Source organism: Rhinolophus sinicus, chromosome 4, assembly GCF_057876585.1.
Source record: "Rhinolophus sinicus isolate RSI-liver-muscle chromosome 4, RSI-T2T, whole genome shotgun sequence".
NCBI classification, from domain to species: Eukaryota; Metazoa; Chordata; class Mammalia; order Chiroptera; family Rhinolophidae; genus Rhinolophus; species Rhinolophus sinicus.
Window position 1 is genome coordinate 87,482,953 of NC_142504.1, and position 25,979 is coordinate 87,508,931.

Consider the following 25,979-nt stretch of genomic DNA (forward strand, 5'->3'; position numbering starts at 1 on the left):
AGTACGAATCTGGTAATGGTGCAATTGGATAGCTAGGCACCTTTCCGTTTTCCTTCAAAAATAGCTGCCCACTGAATTAAAGCTAAGCAATCACACCACGTATTTTTCTGTCATAATTCTGAAGATTCCTGTAAGACCTCTAAAGAGAATGCTGATTGGCTCTTTACGTTGCCAATAGGAAAGGAAAAGCTGAGATTCCACTCAGAAGTTGAGGTGGATGCTGTGCACCTCCTTCTCCAGGGTGCCTTCCATGACTCCCCTAATCAGCCTCCATTTCTTTTCCTCAGCACTCCCTTGTACTCCTGTGTAGCCCACGAATTACTGGGCCCTGTATTATTGTGGTTAGTTGTTTTGGTGCTCCTCTCTCTACATTGTAAATAAGTTCCATGAAAGCTCATTTTGTTTCCTAAGAACCTTTAGATTGGTATATGTTTGCATTGATTTGAATCTTATTCAATCTCACTTTCTAGTAGTAAGGGTTACAAAGAAATAAGGAAAACCCATCAATCTTGAAACAGCACAACATCCCAGGCCCATGTTTTGGGGGGAGACGCTTTGGCCATAAACATACTGTAAAGAGGATCAGCCCCTATTGACAGCTAAGGTTATTCCTTATTCTGTCTGGTTTGTTCAGAAGTATTAAATATTCTAAGAGAACTAGTTACATTTTCATTTTTCTTTAATATGGTGAAAAAATTATGTGAATTCCAGAGTACAACTGGCTAAGAAGCTGGGGGGAAAACCAGTAGTGATGATTTGCAGACATGTAGGAAATAGTTATATTTCGGGAACACTTCAGTTGTATTAAAGGCAAACAAACCTGAGGTTTGTGACTCACATGGTGATTTTATATTGCAGGTAATTCCAGTGGAGAAGCTAGTGAAAGGGCGTTTCCAGGACAACCTGGATTTTATTCAGTGGTTTAAGAAATTCTATGATGCTAACTACGATGGGAAGGAATATGATCCTGTAGAAGCACGACAAGGGCAAGATGCAATTCCTCCCCCCGACCCTGGAGAACAGATCTTCAACCTGCCAAAAAAGTCTCACCATGCAAACTCCCCCACAGCAGGTATCGTAACAGTGAAATCAGAGTCACTTCCATTTTAGAAAATGTCTCAGGCCTTCCTATGCTTAAATCAATATTTAATTGATTCTCCCCAGCAGTCAGTATCTTAATGCCTTTGGATGATTTGTATTGTTTGTTTGACCACACTTATTTTCCAAGCAGTGACCTATCTATAATAAGTCTAACAATCATGATTTAACTATTACCGTGTTTCCCCGAAAATAAGACCTAGCCAGACAATCAGCTCTAATGCATCTTTTGGAGCGAAAATTAATTTAAGACCGGGTCTTATTTTACTATAATATAAGACTGGACCCGATATGATATGATATGTTATGATATGACATGACATGACATGACATGACATGATATATGATATACCGGGTCTTATATTAATTTTTGCTCCAAAAGACGCATTAGAGCTGATTGTCCAGCTAGGTCTTATTTTCAGGGAAACAGGGTAATAAAGTCACTGAAGCCATATGTTAAAATAATACTTCAGGGGTATGTTTCATTTCCCTTGTATTTTTTTCTGAGAAATTTCTGTTTAGATTTGGACTGAAATATTTTTACTGTGTAATTGCTGGCAGTATAAACCAGGATATGAACCAATTGATACTTCTAAGTAGAAATCATCTATAATCCTTCAAAGGAAATTCATGACAGCTGCATCCTATCTCCTGTAAGGGGCAGTGCCAGTTTTTATGTGGTGATGTTTAGCAAGTCTTCATTTATCCAGCTTTGTCCAAAAGTGAAGTCATTGAGGAAAAAGACCTAGAACTTTAAAGTTTTTAACAGTTTTATGGATAAAAACCTTTCTGAAATATATTCTAAACATCTTTGCCATAAAAAAAAAAAAAAATGGACTTTACCAAATAGAACGTGTTCTCGTAAAATTACAGTCATTATAAATACCAGTTCGTGGTACTGGACAGTTGAAAAATGAAATTCTCGGAAACCATTGGTTTCCATCCCAAAAATCAGTGTTCACACTTGTTAAATCAATAACGCTAATTTTGTAAATAATAAGAATTCCTTATTTATGCCCACCCTCCAATCAGAATGGATGAGAAGTGGTTATGACAATACTATTAGGTTGGTGCAAAAGTAATTGCGGTTTAAAAGGTTAAAAACAATCGCAAAAAGTGCAATTACTTTTGCACCAACCTAATATTAAACAATGGGTGCACATGTCTGGAACTCAAAAAAGTGTAAGCATATGTGGGTCTTCTGTGTGTCCACGTAATTGAAGCTGGAAGTGAGTACTGAGTGAGAAGGAGAGAATGCCTTGAGGAACTCTAACAATATTTCGGTAGAAAGGAAGGGCTTGCCTAGGAGCAGGGAAGAGGCCGGAAAGATTGAAGGAAATGAGGCAATAACTTGTCCGGGAAGCAGAAGGAAGGGAGAAGAATGGTCAGGAGCATCTAAATCTGCCAAGGGGTCAAGTAAAATGAGGACTGGGAGAGTCTGTTGAATTTCTCGATTTGGGGGTCACTCAATGGAACGATGGGACCAGGGGTGGATTAAAGAATTGGAAGAAGGAAATTGAGACAGCATAAAATTGCAACTTTGAAGCCATAGGATGAATGAACTTTCATAAAATAAACTAAGCACAGATCCGTGGGAATACATACAATTAAGGGACAAGAGGAAAAAGAGGAAGCAGAGAAAAAGATGAACATCGGGGGGAAAAAACAAAACAGGAAAGCTCAGCATCAGAGAACAAACAGTAGGAAATTTCTGGAGAGAAGGATCACCAACAGTGCTGAATATTAATTGTGGGGAGATCAAATAAAATGAGGCCTGAAAAACCAGCCAAAGAAATCTGACTCCTAGTAGGTGATTAATAGTCCTTTAGAGAATTGGTCTGTTAAAATGCTGAGTGTATACGCTTAGATTGCAGTGACTTAACAAGGGCATGACATGACAAGTATGAACGTGATGTGGTAAGAGTAAATTCTACCTTCCCCACATTTTTCAGGAAAAAAGTTAAGGAAAATAAAAACATTTAGTTGACGTTGAAAAAAAGCCAACAATACCATTAGGAAGTAAGATTGCGAGGAGAATGGTATCGTCCTTGATCTGTTTTTGTTTGCTTTTAGGACAAGGCACAACAGCAGATTTGTAAGATGGGAGAAAGGTTCATGGAGTAGGAATAATTGAAAATAGGACTAAGGCGGGGAAATTGGTGGAGTATGACCCGAAACATGGAGGGAGAAAATTAGGTCAAGGGCATCAGTAGAGGTTTAGAGAGGAGAGGAGGTATTTACTTTTTTGGAACAGAAGCACTGGAGAGAAGTTGGATAAAAATTAAGCCATGAAGAGTTTGGGGAACAAAAATTTATGGTGGTTCAAATTAGCCTGCAACTTTCGTCAGAAACTTTCATTAGTCTAGGATCTAAGAAGAGTGGTGTGTTTTCTCCAAAGGTGGGGATTTGGCAGGCAGATGAAGTGGGAGGACACGAAGGTGAGAAAAGGAAGAGTGGTTGCTATTTCTCATCGTCAGGCCTTTTTCTATAACTGTTAATGATGTTAGAGATGCAGCTTCAAACTCACCTGCCACTTTTCCAAGTTTTTAGTAGTGAAACTGGACAGGTCTCAGAATATTTTTCTTCCACTATCATAAGGTGTCCTTAAACTGGCACCAGCATTTTTAATCCCTCAAACAGAACTGTTATTAGGCTGCACTGGCCTCATTTTTTCTAGGAGTTCCTCATCTGTCTGTCACAGAGCCACAGAGAGACTGTGCCATTTCGATGGAATGTCCATGAACCTGAAAGAAAAGTATATTTTTTCCAAAACTTAGCCTCTCCGGTGACAAAGCTCAGGAAATACATTAAAGTCAACAGATACCGTGTTTCCCTGAATATAAGACCTAACCAGAAAATAAGCCTTGCATGATTTTTCAGGATGACATCCCCTGAACATAAGCCATAATGTGTCTTTTGGAGCAAAAATTAATATAAGACCTTGTCTTATTTTGGGGGAAACACGGTAATAAACTTGGTTTTTAATGTCCCAGAAGACGGGAATTCCTGAGGTGTGTGTTCCTAATACTTTGACCGTGTTTACCTTGTTGGTCTTAATGAGGCAGAAAGGATATTTTCAGAAGTCAAACCTTTTTAAATAAAATGTCATGAGTCTTGGACTTTTTGGGGGAGTAAAACTACTGTGGAAAAAATTACAGCAAGCTATATATATATATATATATATATATCACATGTAGAACATATTTAAAAAGCTGTAATAAGAGAAAGGCTCCTCTAAGTACAGAAAGACTTCATTTTTCTAGAGGTCATGTGTTCACCTCTTGGGAATATAGTCAACAAAATGTAACTCAGAATGTCTTCTAAGAGTCAGAATAGGTGTTGTAAAGTCTGCTATGAAATCATGCACTTTACTCTTTACATGTGAGCGAATTCCTATGATACGTATCTAGAGTCTATTTGCTCTTTCTTAATTTAGACCTAATTATAACAAATATGGAGATGAAGCACATAATGTTTTGGGACAAGGAGTACACTGATATCAATAGAAAGTACAAGCATCAGTAAAAGAGGAGCCAAAAAAAACTTACCAAACCTTTCTAAACACCGCAGAAGACTGAGATCTTTATTACAGAATCTAATAGCTCAGCAGTCCCCAAGGTCTGTATGACACGACTGTGCACCCATTGATACACCGAGTTCCCTTCCAATTCTTAAGATTCTGTTTAATTTTCTGTTTATAATCATCCTCACCCCCACCCCATGAACTACTTTACAGTCTCTAACCTGGCCTCCCTGCCTCTGTTCGGAAACCATTCAAGGCCATCCTTTTCATCCACAAGTCTGATTTTTGTCCATCCAAAATTTAAGACAAATGAAAGTGCTTAATGAGGTGAGGGTCAGGTGTCTGGGAAATTCACATCTCTATATCACAGTTATGTCATAGTGATCCCGTGTCAGTAGCATTCAGGAGCAATTTCTGTTCCCACCTCTAAGCTTGGTCATTTCTTAATTGTCTGCAGTAGTGGAAACAAGCAATGGCTGGTACACATCAAAAACAGGAGGTGAGATGGTCTTTAATTATTTTCGTTTGTTTTGGCTTTGGAATACTTGATTCGTTTTGCAGTGGATTCATCTCACCCCAAATATTTCCTTAGACTAATATTACAATTAACTTACGTGTCCTGACAATAATTCATGAAGAGCAGTAAGTGGACGCTCCTTAGAATCTTGTGGCAAAAAGGCCATATTAGACTGGGAAATTGATCATGGAGTAGATTAGCCACAGGGCGATAACTAAGAAAGGACTGTCTGCATTGGCAAGAAAATTGTTTCCGTGTCATACAGACTACTTATATATTCATGCACAGTAGGATGTCTGTGTATGAAATGAATGCACTCCACATATTTGGTACATTCTGTTTTTGTGAGAATGTGCTAGATTTTTCTGCCATTTCAGTGCAGGCACAAGATGTTCTGTGGATTCAGAGAAGCCATAGAGCCCATCGGTGTCTGTGAGTAGCTGCGTGACTTCCTTGGACTGTAACAAGCTTCCGCATAAGCAGAGGCTGTCCTGTTAGGGCAGGTGGCTGCCCGGCGAGTCCTATTCTATCTACATTCTGAGAAATCGCGTCTTGACTTGCTTTGGTCGACCAACGAGGGGTGTGTATTAAAATACACATTTTCATAATGATAGATAGCTATTAAGTGCATATATCATCATGAGTCGTGATGCTTGTAAATTTATTGCTATGAGCTATATCTGCAACTAGAGATAGCTGTGGGGTGGGGGGATCAATTTTTGTGTCTGAGCACTTACTAAACTTAAAAGGAAATTTGAAGTTGCGGTTCCCATAGCAACTACAGCTTAGACACATTGCAGATTCACATATATTAATGTATTTAAATCAAACTCCCATATACAAATATAGTGTGATGGCTTTAGAGTTGCTATGGAAATTGAGTCTAAGCTTTCTCTTTTCCTTAGGGACTTCAGTGTGCCAGACTTCAAATCAAATTAATAGAAATACTAGAAAAATAGTTTGAAAAAGGAAACAACCTAAAACGTAGAATAGAATAAAGTATTTGAACAATCATAATTAAATCCCTAAATGTAGATCTAAATAAATCCTAACAGTGTTTTTCAAAAACTGTGTTGAATATGTAAATACTCTCCCTCTCAATTATCTTTAATTTGGGATTCTCTAAGGCTGTTCATGCAACCTTAACAAGGTGACCATGTTTATTGATTTATTTGTTTAGCAGTGTTTGTGCATTTGTTGAGCACCTGTAATCAAAGTGAGCATCAATTGTCACCTGCTCTGGGAAAAAAGGAATTGCTTTTACTTTCCAAAAAGGCTTTTGTTTTTTTAGGAGAGGCAGTGAAGTGTAGTAGTTTGTAGTGGTTTTTATCTTTGTTTTCATCTTGATTTTATGGCCCAGAGTATGGTCATTCTTGGTTAATATACCACATTGTTCTTGAAAAGTACATGAATTCTGCAGTTGTTGGTTGTATGGTGTTTTAGAAATATCAAGTAGATCAAGGTAGAGGATAGTGTTGTTCAGATCCTCTGTGTTTTTACTGATTTTTTTGTCGTTGTTGTCTAGTTCTGACAATTGCTGTGAAGACGGTGTTAGCATTGATTATGGAATTGTCTGTTTCTCCTTAATTCTCTCATTTTTTTGTTTTCTGTATTTAGGGCTCTGTTATTAGGTATTTATGATTGTTATATGTAATACAATCATACATATTTATGATTGTTATATCATCCTGATGAATTGCCCTTTGTATTTGATGAGGTGTCCCTCTTTGTCTTTGGTAATACTCTTTGTCTTGAAGTTTATTTTATCTGATTTAATATAGCCACTCCAATTTTCTTATGCCTACTGTTTGCCTGGTACATCTTTCTCCGTGATAGGTTAAATTTCCACCTATCTAATTATTGATTTGGTTGGATTTAGAGCTCTACCATTTGTTTTCTGCTTGTCCCTTCTATTTTATCCTATCTGTTGTCTTCTGGATTTTAAAAATATTTTCAGCATTTCATATTAATTTATCTATTGCCTTTTTAACTATACCTCTTTGCATTAATTTTTTTTATTGGTTGCTCTAAGGATTACAATATACATTCTTCTCACAGTGTACTTAAAATTAATACACTGTTTCATACAAAATGTGGAACCCTGGCAACCCTTCTCTCTCTGTCCTTTGTTATAGTTGGCATATGTATTACATCTACATACATTATAAACCCCACAAGAAAAATGTCAAAAGTTTTATTGTAAACCAACACTGTCCAATACAATCAATGGCTTTTGAGCACTTGAGATGTGCTTATTCTACATTGAAATGTGCTGCATGTATAACATGCATGCTGGCATTAGAAGACCTAGCCTGAAAAAAAGGAATATAAAAAATCTAATAATTTTGTATTGATTACATGTAGGAATTATACTTTGTGTATATTTTGTCTTTAAAATAATGTCTTTAAAATTAATGTCTTTAAAATATTTTTTAATGTTGCTACTAGAAAATTTTAAATTACATGGCTTACATTATGTTTCTACTAGGCAATGCTGCTTTAAACAGTCATATGTATTTTAAACAAATTAAGAGAAAAAGTGTTTTGTTTTTCATGTTTTTATCATTTCTAATGTTCTTCATTCATTCCTGAACATCTGAGTTCCCTGCTGGTTTCCTTTTTGTCTTCAGACCCAAAGAATTTTGTTTAGCATTTCTTATAGAGCAGGTCCAATGGCAACAGATTCTTTTACTTTCCTTTTTCTGTAAATGTCTTTATTATACCTTCATTCTTGAAGAATATTTCCCCAGGTAAAGAATTCAGGCTGATCTTTTGTCTTTCTTTATACACTTTAAAAATGTTGTTCCACTGTCTGTGGCCTCCAAAGATAAGAAGTACGTGCTCATTCTAATCATTCTTCCCCTTTATATAATATGTTGTTTTTCTCCAGATGCAGTCAAGGTTCTCTCTTTATCTTTGGTTCTCAGTAGTGTTGCTGTGATGTGCCTAACCATGGTTCTCTTTTAATTTTTCTTGTTTTGGAGCTTATTAAACTTCTTAAATCTTATCCCTTAACCATATTTGGGAGGTTGTCAGCCATTATTTTTTTCTAATATTTTTTCAGCTCCATTCAATCTACTTTATCCTTCTAGGACTCCGTTATCCATCTTAGAGCTTTTGCAATTATTCCACAGGTTCCCTGAGGCACTTTTCCAGTACTCTCTCTCTCTTCTTTAGATTAGATGGTTTCTATTACTGTATCTTCAAGTTTACCCTCTTTTTCCTCTGTCATTTCCATTTTACTACTGAACTTTTTAAAAAATTTCAACTATTGTGTTGTTTTTCAGTTGTAAATTTTCCTTTTTTCTCTGCTCAGATTGCCTACCTTTTCATTTATTGTGAGCATACTTTACTTTACTGAACGTAGTTATACATGTTTAGTGAAGTATATATAGTTATACATGTTCAGTGAAGTTTTGATAGCTGCTTTAAAGTTCTTGTCTGCTAATTCCACCATTCGGACCATCTCACAGTTGTCATCTGTTGATTATCTTTTCCTTTGAGAATATGTCACATTTTCCTGGCTCTTCATATGTTGAGTAATTTTGGATTTTATCCTAGACATTGTGATGTCATGTTGTGGGGACTCTGGATTTTGTTATATTACTCCACAGAGTGTTGATGTTTTTGATTTAACAGGCACTTAACTCAATTAGAGTCCAAGTAAAAAGTATGCAAGAAGTTACATTCCACTCAAGGGGTCCTAATCTTGGTCTCAGGCCTGTGCCTTTATGCAGGATTTCCTTTTCCTTATGATCATCAAAATGCAACTCTTCATTTGCCTTTTGAGAAACTCCACCCTTTAAGCACAAATGTTTTGTCATCCCAAAGCCATCATTTACTCCAAGAAATGCATTTTCCCATGTCTTCTCTTTAGATTAGCACAGTCCATGATGGCATTTGACTTCCCAAAGCCCTGTAGGGTAGGCACAGGCACCCTTCTTGTCCCTTCATGGTCTCCCTATCAAGACGAGTCATGCCTACTTATCCTTACAACTTCCTAGTGTGTACCGGCTTGATACTGCTATCTCACAAATCACATACTGTACTATCCACATACCTACTTAGTTCTCGCAGGATCAAATGTTAATTTTAAGAGATCATGCAGTATCAACTCAGAACAAAGAAGACATGCATTTTTCTTATCAGTCTCAATAATTAGCAAGACTTCTTTTCAAATAGATGTTAACATTTCTCATTATTACATGAACATAGTGGTGTTTGTATCTTTCACTCAATCCCTACCCTATAGCCACATTGCACCCCCTTCGCCTGTTTATATTAAGAAACCATCCCATTGCTAAAGTACACTCCAGTTTAATGGCTATTCTCCTGGCTACATCTAGACCTGCAGAAAATAGAAAGAAACACTTACAATGGCCCAACTAACTTTTTAGAGGACATCCCCTACGCCCTGGAAGGAGAGGAACATGGGTGGCTTTGTTCCTCCAGTTAGACATCTACCATATGTTAGATATATAGGGTACATTTCTAGGTATTGGGATACTTTTTTCCTTAAAGAATAATTGAAACTGCATTTCCCTACCTATAGCAATGATAACACCACAGGATAAAATGCGAGCAGTGCTCAGCCTGACAGGATACTGAATATCCATGAGTTTGGAATGTGGGCACAGACAGGAGCAGAGTCATAAAGAATTCAGGAGCATCAGATAGGAATCTTCTGGCAGTGTCTGTGGAAGAGCCCAAGGGCGCCTTCCTAGGAACAGCCATGCATTTTTCATTTCCATCCCAATTCGTTTGCTTACCAATGCAGCGTCCTTGACAGATGATTCCCTAATTCAGTTTGGAATCTGTAACGATTTGGGCTTCTTGGAAAGAAAGTGTGTCATAGTTTTCTTTAAAACTGAATATTTTTTTAAAGCTTAAAGATCAAAACTTACGAACTGTTGTGGTGCTATTAGTGTATACCTCTTTAAATCTAGTATGAATCGAATTTTTTCATGAAAGTTAAGGAAAGGAAAAACATTTAAAATGTAGAAGAAGTCATCAGATATGAGCAAGTGTTTATTGAGGACATACTAAGTGCCAGCCATTGCTCTAAGCACTTAAAATAGATTAGCTCAATTTAGCTTCACCACAATCCTAAATGCTAGATGGTATCATTACCTCCACTTTAGCCATAAGGAAGCTGAAGCACAGAGAAGTTCAATAACTTGCCAGGGTCACACATGTGAAGTAGGGGACCCAAGATTTGAAGTTTGACCTTGGGATTCCAGAGCCCAGACTCTTTAACCATTATATTAGATGGCCTCTCTCAAATATCACGGGTATGGTCTTGTTTTATGTTCTTTTGTCCTCCCCACACTATACTGAACAACAAACCAATTCAAATTGCATAGTATATGGAGGACATAAAAGGCTCTGCAGTATTGTAAAGGCTTAAAACAGAACACGTGCTATTCTATTTGGATGGCATTTGTTTTTTTAAATGGTAATAATTTTTTTAAAATTCAAAAACATTCCCATTCATCCTTGCAACAGGCTCTTGGATGAGAGTTACTATATTTTATCCACATTTTTAAATGCGGGGGGGGGGGGGAAGCCTCTTGTACCAGGCCTCTTATCAGCTCCAAAGCAGAAATGTGTGTAAATCCCAGAATACTCAGCCCTAGATTAGAAGAATTACTAATCTCTGATTTCTTAATCCTGCAATTCACATTATTCTCTGAGTAGATGGTCTGAGTGATTTCAAAGTGAAGAGTATGCCCCTCAGACAAAAATGGCACCTATTTAAGCAAGCCGTACACTATCACCTCACACAGAAGAGGCCGATGGCCTTCTTTGTTGTCCCACTTGTCCCACCTGCACATGGGAAGCCAACCATTCTTGCGTTGGGTCCTTTTATACCCGGCACTGGGTCATTCTCATACAGCTTCTCCCTTTGTCTGTTGAGATATTAATTGGCTCTGCAGCTAAATCTCATGTGTTATTCTGATGGATCATCCCTTCTCTCTTCATAGGTATAATAACTTGGTGTTTGGCTTCTCAGCCTCACAATAAAACTTTCAGGCCTCAAAAGGCAGTGACTTCGCATTTATTCTGTTTCCATAAGCAGAATAGCACAGATCACCAGTGAGCCTAATTTTATCATTAGGGCCTTTCTTGGTCACTTGGTATGTTGGTTGGGAACAGAAAACAGTTTCGACTTGAATAATTTTCTAGACTGCCTTTGAACTGGGTGAACTGAACTATCAACCAATTCTGTCTTGTTCAATCATTGTTTCTCCACTGCCTAAAACAGAAGGTTCCTACTTAGTATCTGTTGAATTGATTTAAATTGGATCACTTCAGTGTCCATTTGGATCAAGGAAAATGCAGTACTTAAGCCGACACATGGCTGTTTTTGAAGTTCTCTACAATCATCTCCAACACCTGAGCAGCCCCTTGCTCAGAAAATAACATGCATGGTGCACTACACAGGAGCTCAGAAAATATTTCTTCACTCTAGTTGCTTAGGGTACAGCTCACTGGCCCATATGGGACTCGAACCGGCAACCCTGTTGCTCAGAGCTCACGCTCTAACCAACTGAGCTATCCGGCCACCCCTCAGAAAATATTTCTTAAACATTTCCTCTGTCTTGGATTCCTTGCCCTTTTTGTGAAAGCTTTACTTGAATTCTCATTCATTTAGTCTTTCAATAAATGTTTGTTAAGCCACACTCAGAGGTTTTGGAGAAACACAGTCATTCAAGGAAATTGCAGCCTAAGGAGGAAACCTGACAATAAATAGACACTAACAGTACAGTGAGGTAACTGCTGTCAGGGCGTATAGGAAGACCACCTGAGCTGGTCTTGTGTATTCTAGAAAGGTTTTTTTGAAAAAGTGGGGTTTGACCAAGACTTAATGAATGAGTAGAAGTTGGCCAGGTAAAGGGTGTGGAAAAGAGCATTGCAAGCAGAAAGAACAGAGTGTTGAACTTGGGAGAGAACATGCTGTCTTCAGGGAAGTACATTTTGTTCTGTCTGAACGTCGAGATGTGAGATTGCAGAGGTGAGGCCCCTTGTATAATGGGTTAAGAGATTGTACGCATGTTCTGTTGCTGAAAAAAAATTACTGCTAATTTAGCAGCTTAAAACATTACACATGTACTGTCTACAGCTTCAAAAGTCCAGGCACAGCTTAGCCATGTTCTCTGCTTTCGGGTTTCACCAGGCTGCAGTCCAGGCATCGCTGGGGCTGTGGTATAATCAGAGGCTCAAGTGAGGAAAGCTCCCTTAGGTTGTTGGCAGTTTTCTTAAGGCTGCAGGATTGAGGCTCCCGTTTCTTAACTGGTAGCTGCTCTCAGTTCCTGGAGGATACCTGCAGTTCCTTGCTGTGTGAGTTTTTCCAACATGGGGGCTTACTACACGGCAGCTTACTTCTTCAAGGCCAGCAGGGGAGAGTCTCTCTGGTGTAAATGCCAACAAAACAGTTATACATGGTACTGTAATCATAGGTGTGACATCCCATCACTTTTGCCATATTCTGTTGGTTAAAAGCAAGTCACAGGTCCCACCCACATTCTAAGCGAGGGGACCACACAAAGGTGGGAGCACCAGGAGGTAGAGATCATTATATGTGTGTGGGGTCATGTTGGATCTGTTGGTCACAGGTTTATGCTTTCTAATGGGGACTGTGGGTAGTCATTGAAAGGTTTTAAGCACCGGTTTGCTCTGTGGTATAAAGAATACATGGAAGGGGTACAGTTATAATCCAGGAGACTAGCTTAGAAGCTGTTGTGAGGATTGGAGAAATCCTGCCTCAGGGGACTTCTGGGGCTCAGAGCTCTGGAGGACTGGTGCCTTCACCTCTGGAAGGTGAAGAGGAGGGTGGCCTAAACAAAGGTTGTAGCCATGTGGGTTTATAGCAACTGTTAGGAGGTACAATCAACAAAATTTGATGATATTTGAATATGAGAAGTAAAAGAGAGTGGAAGTCAAGGCTAAATGATAAACAACTTTCTGGCTTGGTGGTTGGTTGGTGGAAGCAGAGAACTCTGAAGCAGGAGCAGATTGGAGTAAAGGAGAATGGATGATTCCAGTGGGGCTTTGCTCCACTTCTCACTTGTCTGAGGTCCGACCTCCTCTGTGGCCTCAGACCTCGGCTCTCTTTGCAGGGAAGTCTGGGTAAAACAGTGTTAATGGGAGACAACAGATTTAACCACGATCAGAAAAACAACCTAAAGCACTGGTCTTGCCAATGGTAAGTCAATAGTGACTCTGACTGGACATCATAAAGTAATTAAGTACTTGTGTTCCCCCAAAATGGCCATCTAAGTTTGTAAGCTTTTTGCCTGAATGCTGTATGCTAGGAGTGCAGTGACACCTGTGATGTCATTGTCATGGTTACGTCTCTGTATCTTTATTCCCAGTGGGCTGGCTCAGTTTGTTAGTCTCTTTCCAGCCCCAGCTTTCTTCATTGCTGGCAGTAAACAGGCAAGGGGGGTGCACCTCTAAATTATTGTTGGGATTCTGGTGTGCATTGTATTCATGGTGGTGAGGGATCCTCACAATTTCTAGAGAGAAATTGCTCTGAGAACAATTTAAAAACAGGAATTTTGAACTAAAATGGTGATTGGTTGGCATCTAATGTGTTTCAAGCACACTTAATTTTTTACCATGACTTGAGAGGTGTGAAAAGTCAGAAGTTTATTGAAAGAAATATACACCGTGTTCAAATAACTATTTAAAAGTTAGAAATTTTAATACTTGAGCCATTTCAAGATGAAGAGTTCTTTCCTGCATTTTTTTTTCCACTATGAAAAATTCTCTGAAACCAGAGTGACTCAAGCAGAGCCTGGAAAATACTGGAGAATCACATGATGGCTAAAAATAAGCACATCGTCTCCAGCAGAGACAGTAACCAGGGCAGAAGTAACTCGGCCCGTGAATGCTCACCCTAGCTGGACATGCTTGGTGGAGTCAGGCCCTCTTGCCCATCGCAGGGGCCTGCTTTGTGACCGCCGGTCAGGCACCAATGTTCTCTGTGCAGCGGCAGCCACACCCTCACGAGGCCCCTGACTCCCCGGGACAGAGCCAGTTATCACACTGTGTAATGACCCTTGAGCAGTGGATTGGGAGGGACACCAACTGACTCACAGCTCCTGTCACTGCCTACTTTTCCTTCAGCCCTTTCCTTGGACTCAGTAGCTGATGCTGTTGATCACACACTGTCATTATTGCTGTTAACATTACAAAATGTCGGTGGTGTAAAATGGCTGGACTTTGGGTGCCTGTTCTATACATATGGTATATAATAGGGTTTTCTAAACCAGAGCATTGCATATGCTTTGCCAACAACAAAACAGAACTCACCTTGAGCACTCATCTGTCTCCCCAGGGGAATGAGAGCAGCAGCCTCCTCACTGGCCATTCTCCGCACAGCAGGCAGAGTGAGCCTTTTATAACCCAAGTCAGATCATGTCATTCCTTTGCTCAAGACCCTGCAGCGACTTGCCTTTTCCCTCAGAAGAAAAGCTGGCCTCCTGACAGTAGCCTGTGTGGTCCTGCATGACCTGCCTCCTCCAGTACCTGTCCGACCTTCTGTCCTCCCGCAGTACCCATGCTCCTCTGCTCCAGAGTCCGGCCCGGCTGCTGAACAGGCCTTTGCTCTGGCCCTCTGCCTTACCTCTGCCTGGCATACCCTGCTTCTGCTATCCAGAGGACCAACGTCCTCACCTCCCTCAGGGCTTTGCTCAGATGTAACTTTCTCAAGGAGCCCTTGAAGAAGTAAAAGTTACTCCTGCAACGGGCATGTGCCACGTGGGGATCCTGGGAGTCGTAACTGTGGAGTGGTTACAAAAGATGTTAGCGTCTGTGAGGAATGAGCCTTGTGAGCCAGGACCCCTATATGCCTGGTGTGGATCTGGCCCCCTGTGTCCTTGCTGGACTCCCTCCAAGAGGGCTTGGTGTTCCTGACCCTGTCCCTGTGAGTGGCCTTGGGTTGTGTGGCCCCCGGAAGTCCTGTGGGTCTGAGTGAAGAGTTGAAACTGGACAAGACCCACGGTGGACACTTAGATTTTCCCCAAAGTTCTATTTAAAACTGCCACCACCCACCCCCTGCCCGGCACTTCTTACCCCTGCCCTACTTTTCTCTTTTCCACAGCATTTACCTTCTAGTTTACTAGGTCACTTACTAATTCATCATGTTATTGCTTATTATTTAATTCCCCCATTCCAATGGAAATTCCACAAGGACAGGCATCTTCTGTGTTTGATTCGTTGTTTTATCCAAGTACCTGTGGCTTGCCAAGTATACAGTAGGGGGTTAATAAATATTTGTCATATGAATGAATGAATGAATGAATTGGAGTAATTTTAGAAGAAGCACCGAGACTTGAGCTACAGGAGATGATGCATTTTCAAAAGACAGTCCTTGGAATGGCAGGAACCTATGCCTTGGAGCCCATTGATAGATTATTAGTTAATACATATTGGAAAGATTTTCTTTAAAGGAGTCTCATTTCCTTATTTCAGCAGTTTAGTTTTATTTTGCTAGTGTCTAAGAATGGGAAACCTGTGTACTTTTTCATCATTTGTTGATTCAGGTCTCATTTGCTGAGTAATAATAATGTAAGGTAACATTTATTGAGCATTTACTATGTGCCAAGCTCTTGTATAACAGCTTTTCGTGCATTGAATCATGTATTCTTCCCAACTCTGGGAAGTAGGCACTGCTATTCCTTCTTAAACATAAAGAAGTCCAGGTGGCAGCAAAAGTCACACCACCCAGCAAGTAGCCGAGCTGGGATTTCTATGAAGTCCACCTGGCTGCAGGGCCCCCACTCTTACTGCCTCCCAAGGGCAAAATGAAGGATAACCAACTCCTCACCAGGTCTTCGTTCCCACAAGGTGTTAATGCTTCATGCTTGACTGTTGGGAGTGCCCCCAAGCTCCTCAAAAAAGGATCCTGCCTACTTTATGAGCTGGCACTGAAGTAACGAAAAGGAAAATCCAGACTCCAGACGTGGCTGCTGGCTGCACTCATAGGACAGGTACCCTAAGGGCAATGAACTACTAATTTCAGAATAAAAGAGCCAACTTCTTAGTGATTACATGAATCAGGGCATCCTGGAACCCTATGAAAACTCCATTTGGATTGAACTCTGGCCACCAAGTTTTCTTTTTTTTCCCCCCTCAGAGAAGATTACAGAGTGTACAAAGTGAAGGAATGAAGCCACTTTTGATGGGAAGGATTAGCTCTTCCACTTGCAGTGACCAGAATTGTGTGGGAGGTGTTTGTCATGTTGCAGTGTGATAGTTCACATGTCCGTGTAGTCACTTAGAAGACCCTCTTTCCGTGGGATTTTTCTACTCGCGTCAGTGCAGCCCCATTCTCTTTCCCCCAGCACTGGCCTTACATACTTATTTATTTAACCAAGCTCATTATCTCTGTTAAAAAATAAAATCTATTTGTCAAGGTAAAGGAAACAAGGAAATAATGTCAGATCCATTCCAAACAGCTAATCGAAGTAGATGGGATATATCTTCTGCTATGTTTCAGTTCTGTGGGGTTTGGTTTGGTTTTTATTGACATACAACACATTTCAGGTGTACAGCTCAGTGATTTGGTATTTGTATTTATTACAAACTGAACCTCAAAGTAAGTCTAAAACATCCATCACCGCACAGACACATTTTAATCTTGTGATGAGAACTTTTCAGATCTCTCTTTGCAGCTTTCATACAATACAGTATTATTCATTGTAGTCACCATGCTGCACAATACATCCCCATGACATTCATTTTATAACTGCAAGTTTGTGCCTTTGACTGCCTTCACCCATTTCGCCCACTCCCCACCTCTTTGGGGTTTTTAATTGACTGAGGACCCAGGGGCGAAAAGAATATTCTCTCAAAGTAAAGGATGCTCAGCAAAGTGGTTGCTTCCTGTGTGTGTGCGCACGCATGCATGCGCACGCACATGTTTTTAATGTCTCTGTGGTTCTTGTCAACAGTATTAATGTCATATTTTTAGCTCTTCTGTTTATGATTTGGGCAGACAGAATATGGCAGATTATGTGAGAAGAATTTCTGAATTCCATCAGCGCTCTGACCATGAAGGATAAACCAAGCACAGTGCTTTTATTTGCTTCATCGTTCTGAATTCATTGGGCCTCGTATACCCCAAATGTCTAATGTTCCATAGACATTACGCAAGCTGCTAATTATTGACATTAGACACAGTGGAGCTCTGGCTTCACCAAGGCAATGAATCAGGCCACGCTTTGTTTTTTACAACTATGGTTAAAATGTCTTAGAATCATATTTATGCCCCAAATCTTTAAGGCATTAATTAAGACACAACTGCTCAAAGACTAGCATTGTAAATCATCTCCATATCCAGTGGGTAAAGTCGGAGAATTACAGGGACATACACAGAATTTATGTCTATTTTCCTCTGCTTCTGAAACTCCTTTTCTTTTTGAAAGGGAAAATTAGGGAGGGAGAGGAAAGCTTGAGGGAGAAATGATTCTTGTAAAACAGGGCTACCACTAATTATGTTTTCGGGACATCATCAAATGCAGCTTGGAAAAAAAATTGAAAGGTTTGATAGTTGCAAGAAAAGAATCTATACCTGTATTACAGCCAAAGTAGCTGCACTCTTTTTGAAAGCCATTATGTAGGTGTTTTTCACATAATCATCATTGGGCCAAGAGTCATGGGAAGGCAGAGTGGCATCACCAGTGGACTTGGGGGCATTCTAGGAAGCAGGAAGACAGCTATTGAGGACCCCAGTATCTAACATCAGGACATTATTGGGTCACGTCACAAAGTTGGAATACAAATGGTATTTACATAAAAGTATTATATCAATGTTAAATTTACTGACATTGGTAACTATGCAGTTTTCTGATAACATCCTTATTATAGCAACCCGGGTAAGTGGTAAAAGAGTATTTGGCACCCCCAAAAGCTGGTGGTTTTACACTTTAGAGAATGGTTTGAAAGAAGACAGTAAGACTTTTAAAGCAAATAAACAAAAACATCGTGGTTAATTGTCTAATGAGGGTGATATACTGTAGAATATTGTTATTTATTCTAAAAAGTAAACCATGAAATCATTAAACATTGAACAAATAGTTTAATTTTCATTTTTATAAATTTTAGTATTGAGCATTTCTTAATGTCTGTGAATCATGTGGTAGCTGTGAGGCGTAAATTACTTCCATATCAAATTACAGCTTGTGATGATTTGAAGAGTTCACTTTACATTCTTTTGAAAATGAGCTTTTTAGTTTAAGCCTTAATTGCATGTTTTTCAAAACTCTAAACTTCTGAAGATAAGCTCTGCCTCATATCTTTCCTGTTCCTTACTTTCTTTGCATTTATCCATCACAAGGTGTAAGTGTCCAGTTAATAGTGCTCGTCTCTCATATCCTCACTCATCAGATGTTTACTTCCCTCTATTATCAGTTTATTTCCAAACAATTTCAAAACCTCTCTCATTTTAAATTTCAAATACTGATTACTTAGTGGATCTGTTATTAAATTTTCCAAAATGTGTTTTCCATTCCTTTCTTTCTTCAGCCTGCACCGCACCCCGAGTCAGGGACTGTCAGGGGTGGGGCAGAAGCTATTCTTTCATCCCTCTTGTAGCCTGTACAGGTGGGAGAGTGTGGACCAAGCCGCCTCTACCCCACCAGCCCCACCCTGCCCGCAGCAGGGGACGCCAAGTCTGATTTTCATTGCCTCCATCTTTCTCATCTCATATTGATCCACAGGCTGCCTGCGTGTGTGCCACAGTCAAAACCCTTCACAGAGCCAGCAGTTTCCTATACATACATACACACCTGACCTTCACAGGACCCGTGAAACACAGATGTCACTTTACGGCTGAGACTGAACCACAGTTTGGCAAGATAGACCCCCCCCCCAAGCATATTTAAGTAACAACGGATGTGTTTCCTCAAGAAGAAACAGGTTTTCCTGTGAGGCTACGTGCAGCTGGAACTGGGACAGCAGTAACTGCTGTCAGTAACTGCAGTCGCTCCGACCTCTGCCATGAGCCACGTCTCCCGTGGCCCTGTGTTGCTCCCGGCCAGCTTCTTCTGCTTATTTATAATTTCCTTGCTCTGATAACCAGGCCTTGTATGGGTCTTCGGCTTGCCATGACCCCTTCTACTTTTACTTCACACCAAACTTTTCAGGCTTTTTTTCAAGCTGCATTTGATGATGTCCTGAAAACACAATTATAAGAACATGAGTGTGTCTGATGAACCTACTCTGTTATTACAACCAGCCACATCGTAGTTGCTGAGTTGCTTAGGAAGGACCGCCTTGGGGGTGGGGGTGAGGGGTTCACGTGCTCCTTAGGGAAGTCCCTTCTGCAGGGCTGTTTCCTGCAGAGGAGACCAGTAAACATAGCAGAGGCTTGGACAGCCCGGGCACAACCTTGCTCCTCCCTACTCAGAGTTAACCATTTACTGACTGAATTTACCCACTTGAACTATTGTCCTGATTCCATAGACAAAGGACCTAAGTAATCAGGGAAGGTGATCTTGAAAGGAAACCAGGTAAGAGATCTCTTTCTGGGAAGGCTGGTGGTTTTCGTTTGGTTTCCTTCGTGTACTGCTGGCTCTTCCTGTCAGTGACTTGGATGTTAGCATCTGCTCTCGAGCTTTCTCTGGTATCTTCACTGTGAATAGATACCTCTCCTAGCAGTTGTTTAATGAGTTATAAAAACTTTTTGAGTATATCCTCTGGGTCAGTCACTGTGATTGGTGTGGGAACATAAAGTGGTAAACAAAACAGACACAACTCCTACCTCCTGGAGTTTGTCTAACAGGAGAAGTAGACATTAAATAAATAACTACAGTAGTCCCTTAAATCCACACGGATACTTCCAAGACCCCCAGTGGATGCCCGAAACCATGGATAGTACCAAACCCTGTATATACTACGTTTTTTCCTATACATACATACATACCTATGATAAGGTTTAACTTGTAAATTAGGCACAGTGAGGGATTGACAACAACAATAGTAATAAAATAGAACAATTCTAACAATACACTGTAATAAAAGTTATGTGAATATGGCATTAAGTAAAATAAAGGTTACTTGAACACAAACACTGCGATACTGAGACAGTCAGATAGCTGAGGCTATCAGTGACTAACGGGCTGGGAGCATATACAGTGTATACACTGGACAAAGGAATGGTACGCATCCCAGGTGGGACAGAGCAGGACAGCGCAGGATTTCATCATGCTGCTCAGTTAGCGTGCAGTTTCAAACTTATAAATTGTTTATTTCTGGAATTTTCCATTTAATATTTCAGACAGTGGTTGACCACGGGTTGGAACTGCAGCAAGCAAAACCGTGGATAATGGGGGGAGTGCTGTATACCATTACAGCTGATAGCTGCTACGCTATGGCCTCCCAGAGCTGTAACATCTAAGCCGAGACCTGAAGGATGGCAGCCTTCGTCACTCAAAGGAGGGGAAGAGGAGTGTTTTAGGCAGAGGGAATACAGCCCAAATCGTACTCTATGATCATGTACACTGAGAATGTTGAACATGGCTGTGCCTGAGGATTCTTAGCTCAATGACTGTCTCTCCCACAAGACCATGAGCTCCTGGAGAGCAGAGATTTCTACTACATAGCTCATGGCAGGCACTTCATTAATATATATTTAGTAAATAAGACGTTGATCAGACAGTCTTTGATCTGCTCTGTGTTAGACTTTCTTTGTATTAAAAGATGACGTATTGCTTATAAAAAGGTCTGAGGTAACTAGATTTTTCAAAAGCTGCTTCCCCAGCTAGGCTGGCTGGTGGCTGTCCTTAGAGAAGGCTTTTTGCCAGGTCAGCATATTCTCACCCTGCCCCTCCTGCTGTTCTCCACACTGTTTTCTTTCCCTGTTGGCTTGTTCTTTAATTAGAGAACCTGGCCAATGGGACATGGACATAGTGTTCCAGGAGTGTTTTTGTATATGGGCTTCTACCAAGATGAAGGAGCCTCGCCCCTGTATGTCAGTCACAAATAAAGCAGAGCATCAGCTTCTAGAATCCTTGGGAAGTTCTCTGCATAAGTGAGATTTCCAGGTCACTGAAGAGCACCCTTGGAATACTCAAGCTATTTTACTTCAGTCCCGATTTCATTGTTCCCGTTTTAAAATATGTTCGAATATGTTCGGTGTTTCTTATTTTAAGAGTATGCTGTCAGTGCTTCTTGAGTGTGTGTATGACTTCGCGTCTATAACTGATGACTTCAGATACCTGAAAACATACAAATCTAAATTTTATAGTCTTCCTGTTTGCCACTTTGTGATTAGGAGCGTGTTTGAAATGTGTCACAGCTGTCAGCACTCTTAGCTTTCATAACCCCTTGCCTCATTCTCATCTGTTTGGTGCTGATAAACTGTAAAGTTGGAAATTGTAAAACTGCAAACCATCTAACTAGCTTTTATTTGCTTGTTCATGTATTTATTTAAACATTTGTTCTTTCAACAAATATATGTTCAACCAAGCATTGTGCTAAGCACTGGTGTTACAAAGCTGAATATGGCACGTTCCTTGCTGTCTAAGAGCCTTCTAGATGAGCAGAGTATGGGGGGTCATGGTGGAGATTTGGCCAATGGGAGCACACAGGAGGAGCACCCACGGTAGACAGAGCTGCCGCCTAGTCAGAAAAAGGGAATGGGGAGGCCCCGGTAATGACCCTGAATTTCTCAATTCATGACGTACATAAACTTCACTGCATAGACCTTATACCTTCTGTTTTGGCCGCTGAAGCCATTTCCTATGTCTGTACCATGTTCTAGACAATGAGAGAGCCTATCATGAGCCAAGCTCCAGGTAGGTGAGGTCTTACCTGAAATCACTGGGTATTTGTTGTTTTTTTTTCCAGTTTTTATCATTATTAGTGATACTGTTGAATCACTTGGTCAAGATGCTGATCCCCAGACTTCCCCATTGTAGAGGCATATCTTTTCCCTGTATAATCAGTCATTTATAGGCCAATAACCTTGACACGTGTGAATTTCTTGTTCCCCAAAAACCTCTCACTTAATGTTTTAGAGTCCATCAATGAGCCTTTCCTGAGTTAGTCAAGAGTGTTGCAAAATTGTGATTTTTTCTAGTTCTGACATTTTTTCTACTGTCAGTGTTCTGTAAAGATCTTTCCACCCCTCTTTTCCTCCCCCTCGATAAAATGGACTAGACTTTTATGTAATTGATGCATTATAATCCTTACAGCCTTTATTCTTTTTGGTATGCAAACTGTCCCAAGTGTGGCTATTTGGGAGCCCCTTCGAGCTGGCCCCTGTATCCTTTTACACCAATCCTTGAACACATCCTTGCTTTGGACACAAGACGGTGTTCCAGGCTCACCTTGTATTCTCCCTGCACCCACCCCTGCAATCAGTCATTTTTGGAGTAGCCATTTTATTGCAGAATAAAATTGAGAAACCAGGACTTGGGCAGCAGGAGTGTTCACTGCTATGGAGAGGTCATTGTTCCCAGGCTCGTTCAGTAGCTAAAGCCAGGCACAATATTAATAACAACAAAAGACATACATTTGTATTGATATTTCTTCTGAAGTATTTATTATAAGATCTTTCTTTTCTTGTTAGAAACTCAACTATGGTGATGCTTGGAGCTTATCTAAGAGCCTTTCCTCTTTAAAAGAACTTAAAATCCCTTTGTATCTGTTACTCTTACCTCTCTGGAGGGAGAAAGGACAACTGCATTAATCACGTAACTTGACGGAATAAAAAGACAGTGCTCAGAAAAATTAAATCAATTGCCCAAGATGACACTATCGTTTTATTGTGTGCACTACTTCTATGTGTATTTGTGCCACTTCTGTTATGGGAGGGGATTTCTGGCAGTATCTCCTATACATTTTAGCAAACCCCTTTTATAGACATATTCATTTGCTATATGTCTAAAAAGCATTTTTACTGTTGCCAATATTTATAATTTATTCTGGTTACTTTCAGGTGCGGCTAAATCAAGTCCAGCATCTAAACCAGGTTCCACACCTTCTCGCCCCTCATCAGCCAAAAGGGCTTCGTCCAGCAGCTCAGCATCCAAATCTGATAAAGATTTGGAAACACAGGTCATACAGCTTAATGAACAGGTAACGCATCATCCCTGGCCCTGTCTCTGGGACCAGTGACAGGTGTGAGGGGGGGAAGAAGCAAACCCCTTATAGGCCTGGGATGAGGGGAAGGGAGGCAGAATTGGTGGCTGCAAGCAAGTAAGAATAGAAGGAATTGTTCGGGCAGATAAAATCAGTGGCCCATTCTGAATAAAAGATGTTAGTCACAAATCTCAAAGCTACACATGGAGACAGAAGGACAAATGACTCTGCCCCAGGTAAATGTGGGCCAACCTCCCCTTCCACACATCAATGCTTGTCATGAGGTCCGGGCTAGACCCTGGCCTATCTGCCCACTTCTGGCCAGTCTAGATGGTGTTAAGGGTTTTAGGGTTAGTCCCCTTCCTCCATCTTTCCTTCAGCAAGTATTTGTTAAGCCTGTTCTATGTAACAGACACTGGGCTTGATGCTAATAACATAATGGTAGCAAGACAGCCAACTTCTCTCCCCTCATAGAAATTACTTACAGACGGCAATTGTACAAGGTGGGCAATGACACAAGCAAAACCAAAAAATCTGTCACTTCCCACAACAGCTGAAGTTTATTACCACAGGAGCACTGAACCCAATATTGGGGTGATCAGAAAGTACACAGCTGTGTTTTCAGTAGAACTTTCCTTTTGATTTAATATTCTTCACCATTACAGTCAATCTAGCTCTGCTGCCTTTGAAATGTTCTATATAAAAACTTAGGTATGCTTTATAGCTAACAATAGCTGATTTTGCCTAAAATTGTACATAGTTTTAAAAGTAATAAAACAATTGGTAGGGAAGGGCCCACTGCAAAAGCTACCTACCCTGGCCCTGAGTTAGGAGCAGGGCCTTTTATCCTGGCTTCTCCTACCCCTGGGAGAGGAGTCTGTATTTGAGGTCCTCAGACTGTTCCCAGGCCCCCTCACTGGGCCATTCCCCATGATTAATCTGATGCTTGATGAGCCAGCAAGAGTCTGGAAACAGTTTTTGAGCTAATTGTATGTTTGCAATCAAGAACCTAGTTCTAAAAGCAGGCAGTTGCTTAGCTAGGGTATTTCTAGCAGATCTTTACAATTCTGGTTATTTTAATGAAAAAGGTGACACCTTAAGTCATCCAGTGGGTAGGACTCTGATTTAGAAACTGTGGACTGTTCTCATTACCTGCTGAGTCTCAGTTTGAGCCCATATAGAGTTTCTAGTAACGAGTTCTTCTCAGATGACAGGCCGTTAGGACAGCCGTAATGCACCCTGGGCCACATGCCTCATGCTTTAAGCAAATGGGGTGGACATAAAAAGCATCAGGCGTGGGTCTGTAATACTCTGGATCTATAACTCTTTTCTCCTTAGGAGCTCAGATTCTTTTGGTATCTTTATTATCTCATATTTCTTCATGATTTCACTGCTCCCTGTCGTCCGGCTCTACCACACCCAGGTTCCCAAGCCTCCCACCCAAAGTGTGACCACGTGGTCCATCCTGCCCCTCTCTCCCTTACAGCCTTAGGCAAGGAGCCCCGCTTCCTCTCCTTGGGTTAGCTCTAGGCTCCCATGACCTTTCCAGTCACACAAAGAACGCCACATCCCCAGGGCACCCAGACCTTGTCCTACCATCCAAAATGCCACTTTGGAGAGGACAGAGTGAGAAAAGAGGGGCACTCCAGTGGTCTTCCTTCTTCTTGTGTTAATTCCTTCGTTACTTCCAAAAGGCTTCACCCACCTGCCTGCCCACTGATGCATTCACTTCGAGGAAGAGTGTGCCTGTCCTCCACTCCCTGCCCTCAGAGGGAAGGTCATACACATCCTAAATTTGGAACCTTCATTCAGCAACTATTTAGAGAGCGCTTACTCCAGATCCGTTTCAGTGGTTATCTGTTACGGCTCCCTCTATTTTCTGTCCCTGAAGCCTGCAGGGTGTCCCCTGAAGCTGGTGGGGAGCCACGCAGGCATCACTATGTTCGAACTGAGGCCACTAGGACAAGGAATGGCTGAGCGAAAATGCCTAGGCTGAAGAGTGAATTACAGTAGTAATAAAGTGGCAGGTGCCATAAACTAAGAATTCTCATTTACTTGGCCTCATGCCTTTATTCAGACAGTCTCTCATGACATACTATAAAAGTACTACTGTGCTAGACACTTCCAAGGATAGAAATGAATCAAAAGACTTAGGGGAGAAAAAGACATCACTACAATAATTAGGGACAGTTTCTGGAGAGCGGGTTAGCAAACAGGCGTGGAGTCACTGCTGTGGGGCCAGAGAGTGGGCATTGGTTAGCCCGGGCAGCCACTGTGGCCTGGAGGATCTGAAGTGTGTGGACACTGAGAGGGTGGGGAGAATCAGGAGAAGAAAACTTCTTGTCTCTTCCCCAGGATCTCTCCCCCTCCCACTGCGTAGGCTTCCGCTGCAACTTGTGAGGGAGCAGGAAGGCATCAGTCTTTATGAGTGCGACTGTGAAAATGGAATTTTGGTTGCCAATTGATCTTTCATCATATAATTTAGCTCCTGTGGGCTTTTACTAGAGAGTGTTTATAGCTGCGCATCTATTACCTAATGTGTCTGGAATACCACCAAAGGCTGGCTTGGGCTGGGTATTTCTACAAAAGCCTCAGCTCTTTGCTCATCGTGCAGCCCAAGGCACTCTCGAGGCAGACAAACAGTGTTTGTGGGTCAGATGTGTCCAGAGACCCTCCTTTCCTGTTCAGAGGGAGCTGGCAGATACCTAACCTGCCATGGATCCATCTGCTGGTACCAGTTCAGGCTTC

The 25,979-nt window shown here is 41.0% G+C and overlaps 1 protein-coding gene across 3 annotated transcripts in view; it reads left to right on the plus strand.

The window, feature by feature from the left end:
- MAPRE2 (microtubule associated protein RP/EB family member 2) overlaps positions 1–25,979 on the plus strand; it is a 141,322-nt gene that overhangs the window by 109,607 nt on the left and 5,736 nt on the right. For all 3 annotated transcript variants that reach the window (XM_019740828.3, XM_019740827.3, XM_019740826.3), the window contains 2 exons: positions 859–1,072; positions 23,089–23,228. In XM_019740828.3, the coding sequence (XP_019596387.1) occupies positions 859–1,072; positions 23,089–23,228 (354 nt within the window). The remainder of the gene's footprint in view (positions 1–858; positions 1,073–23,088; positions 23,229–25,979) is intronic.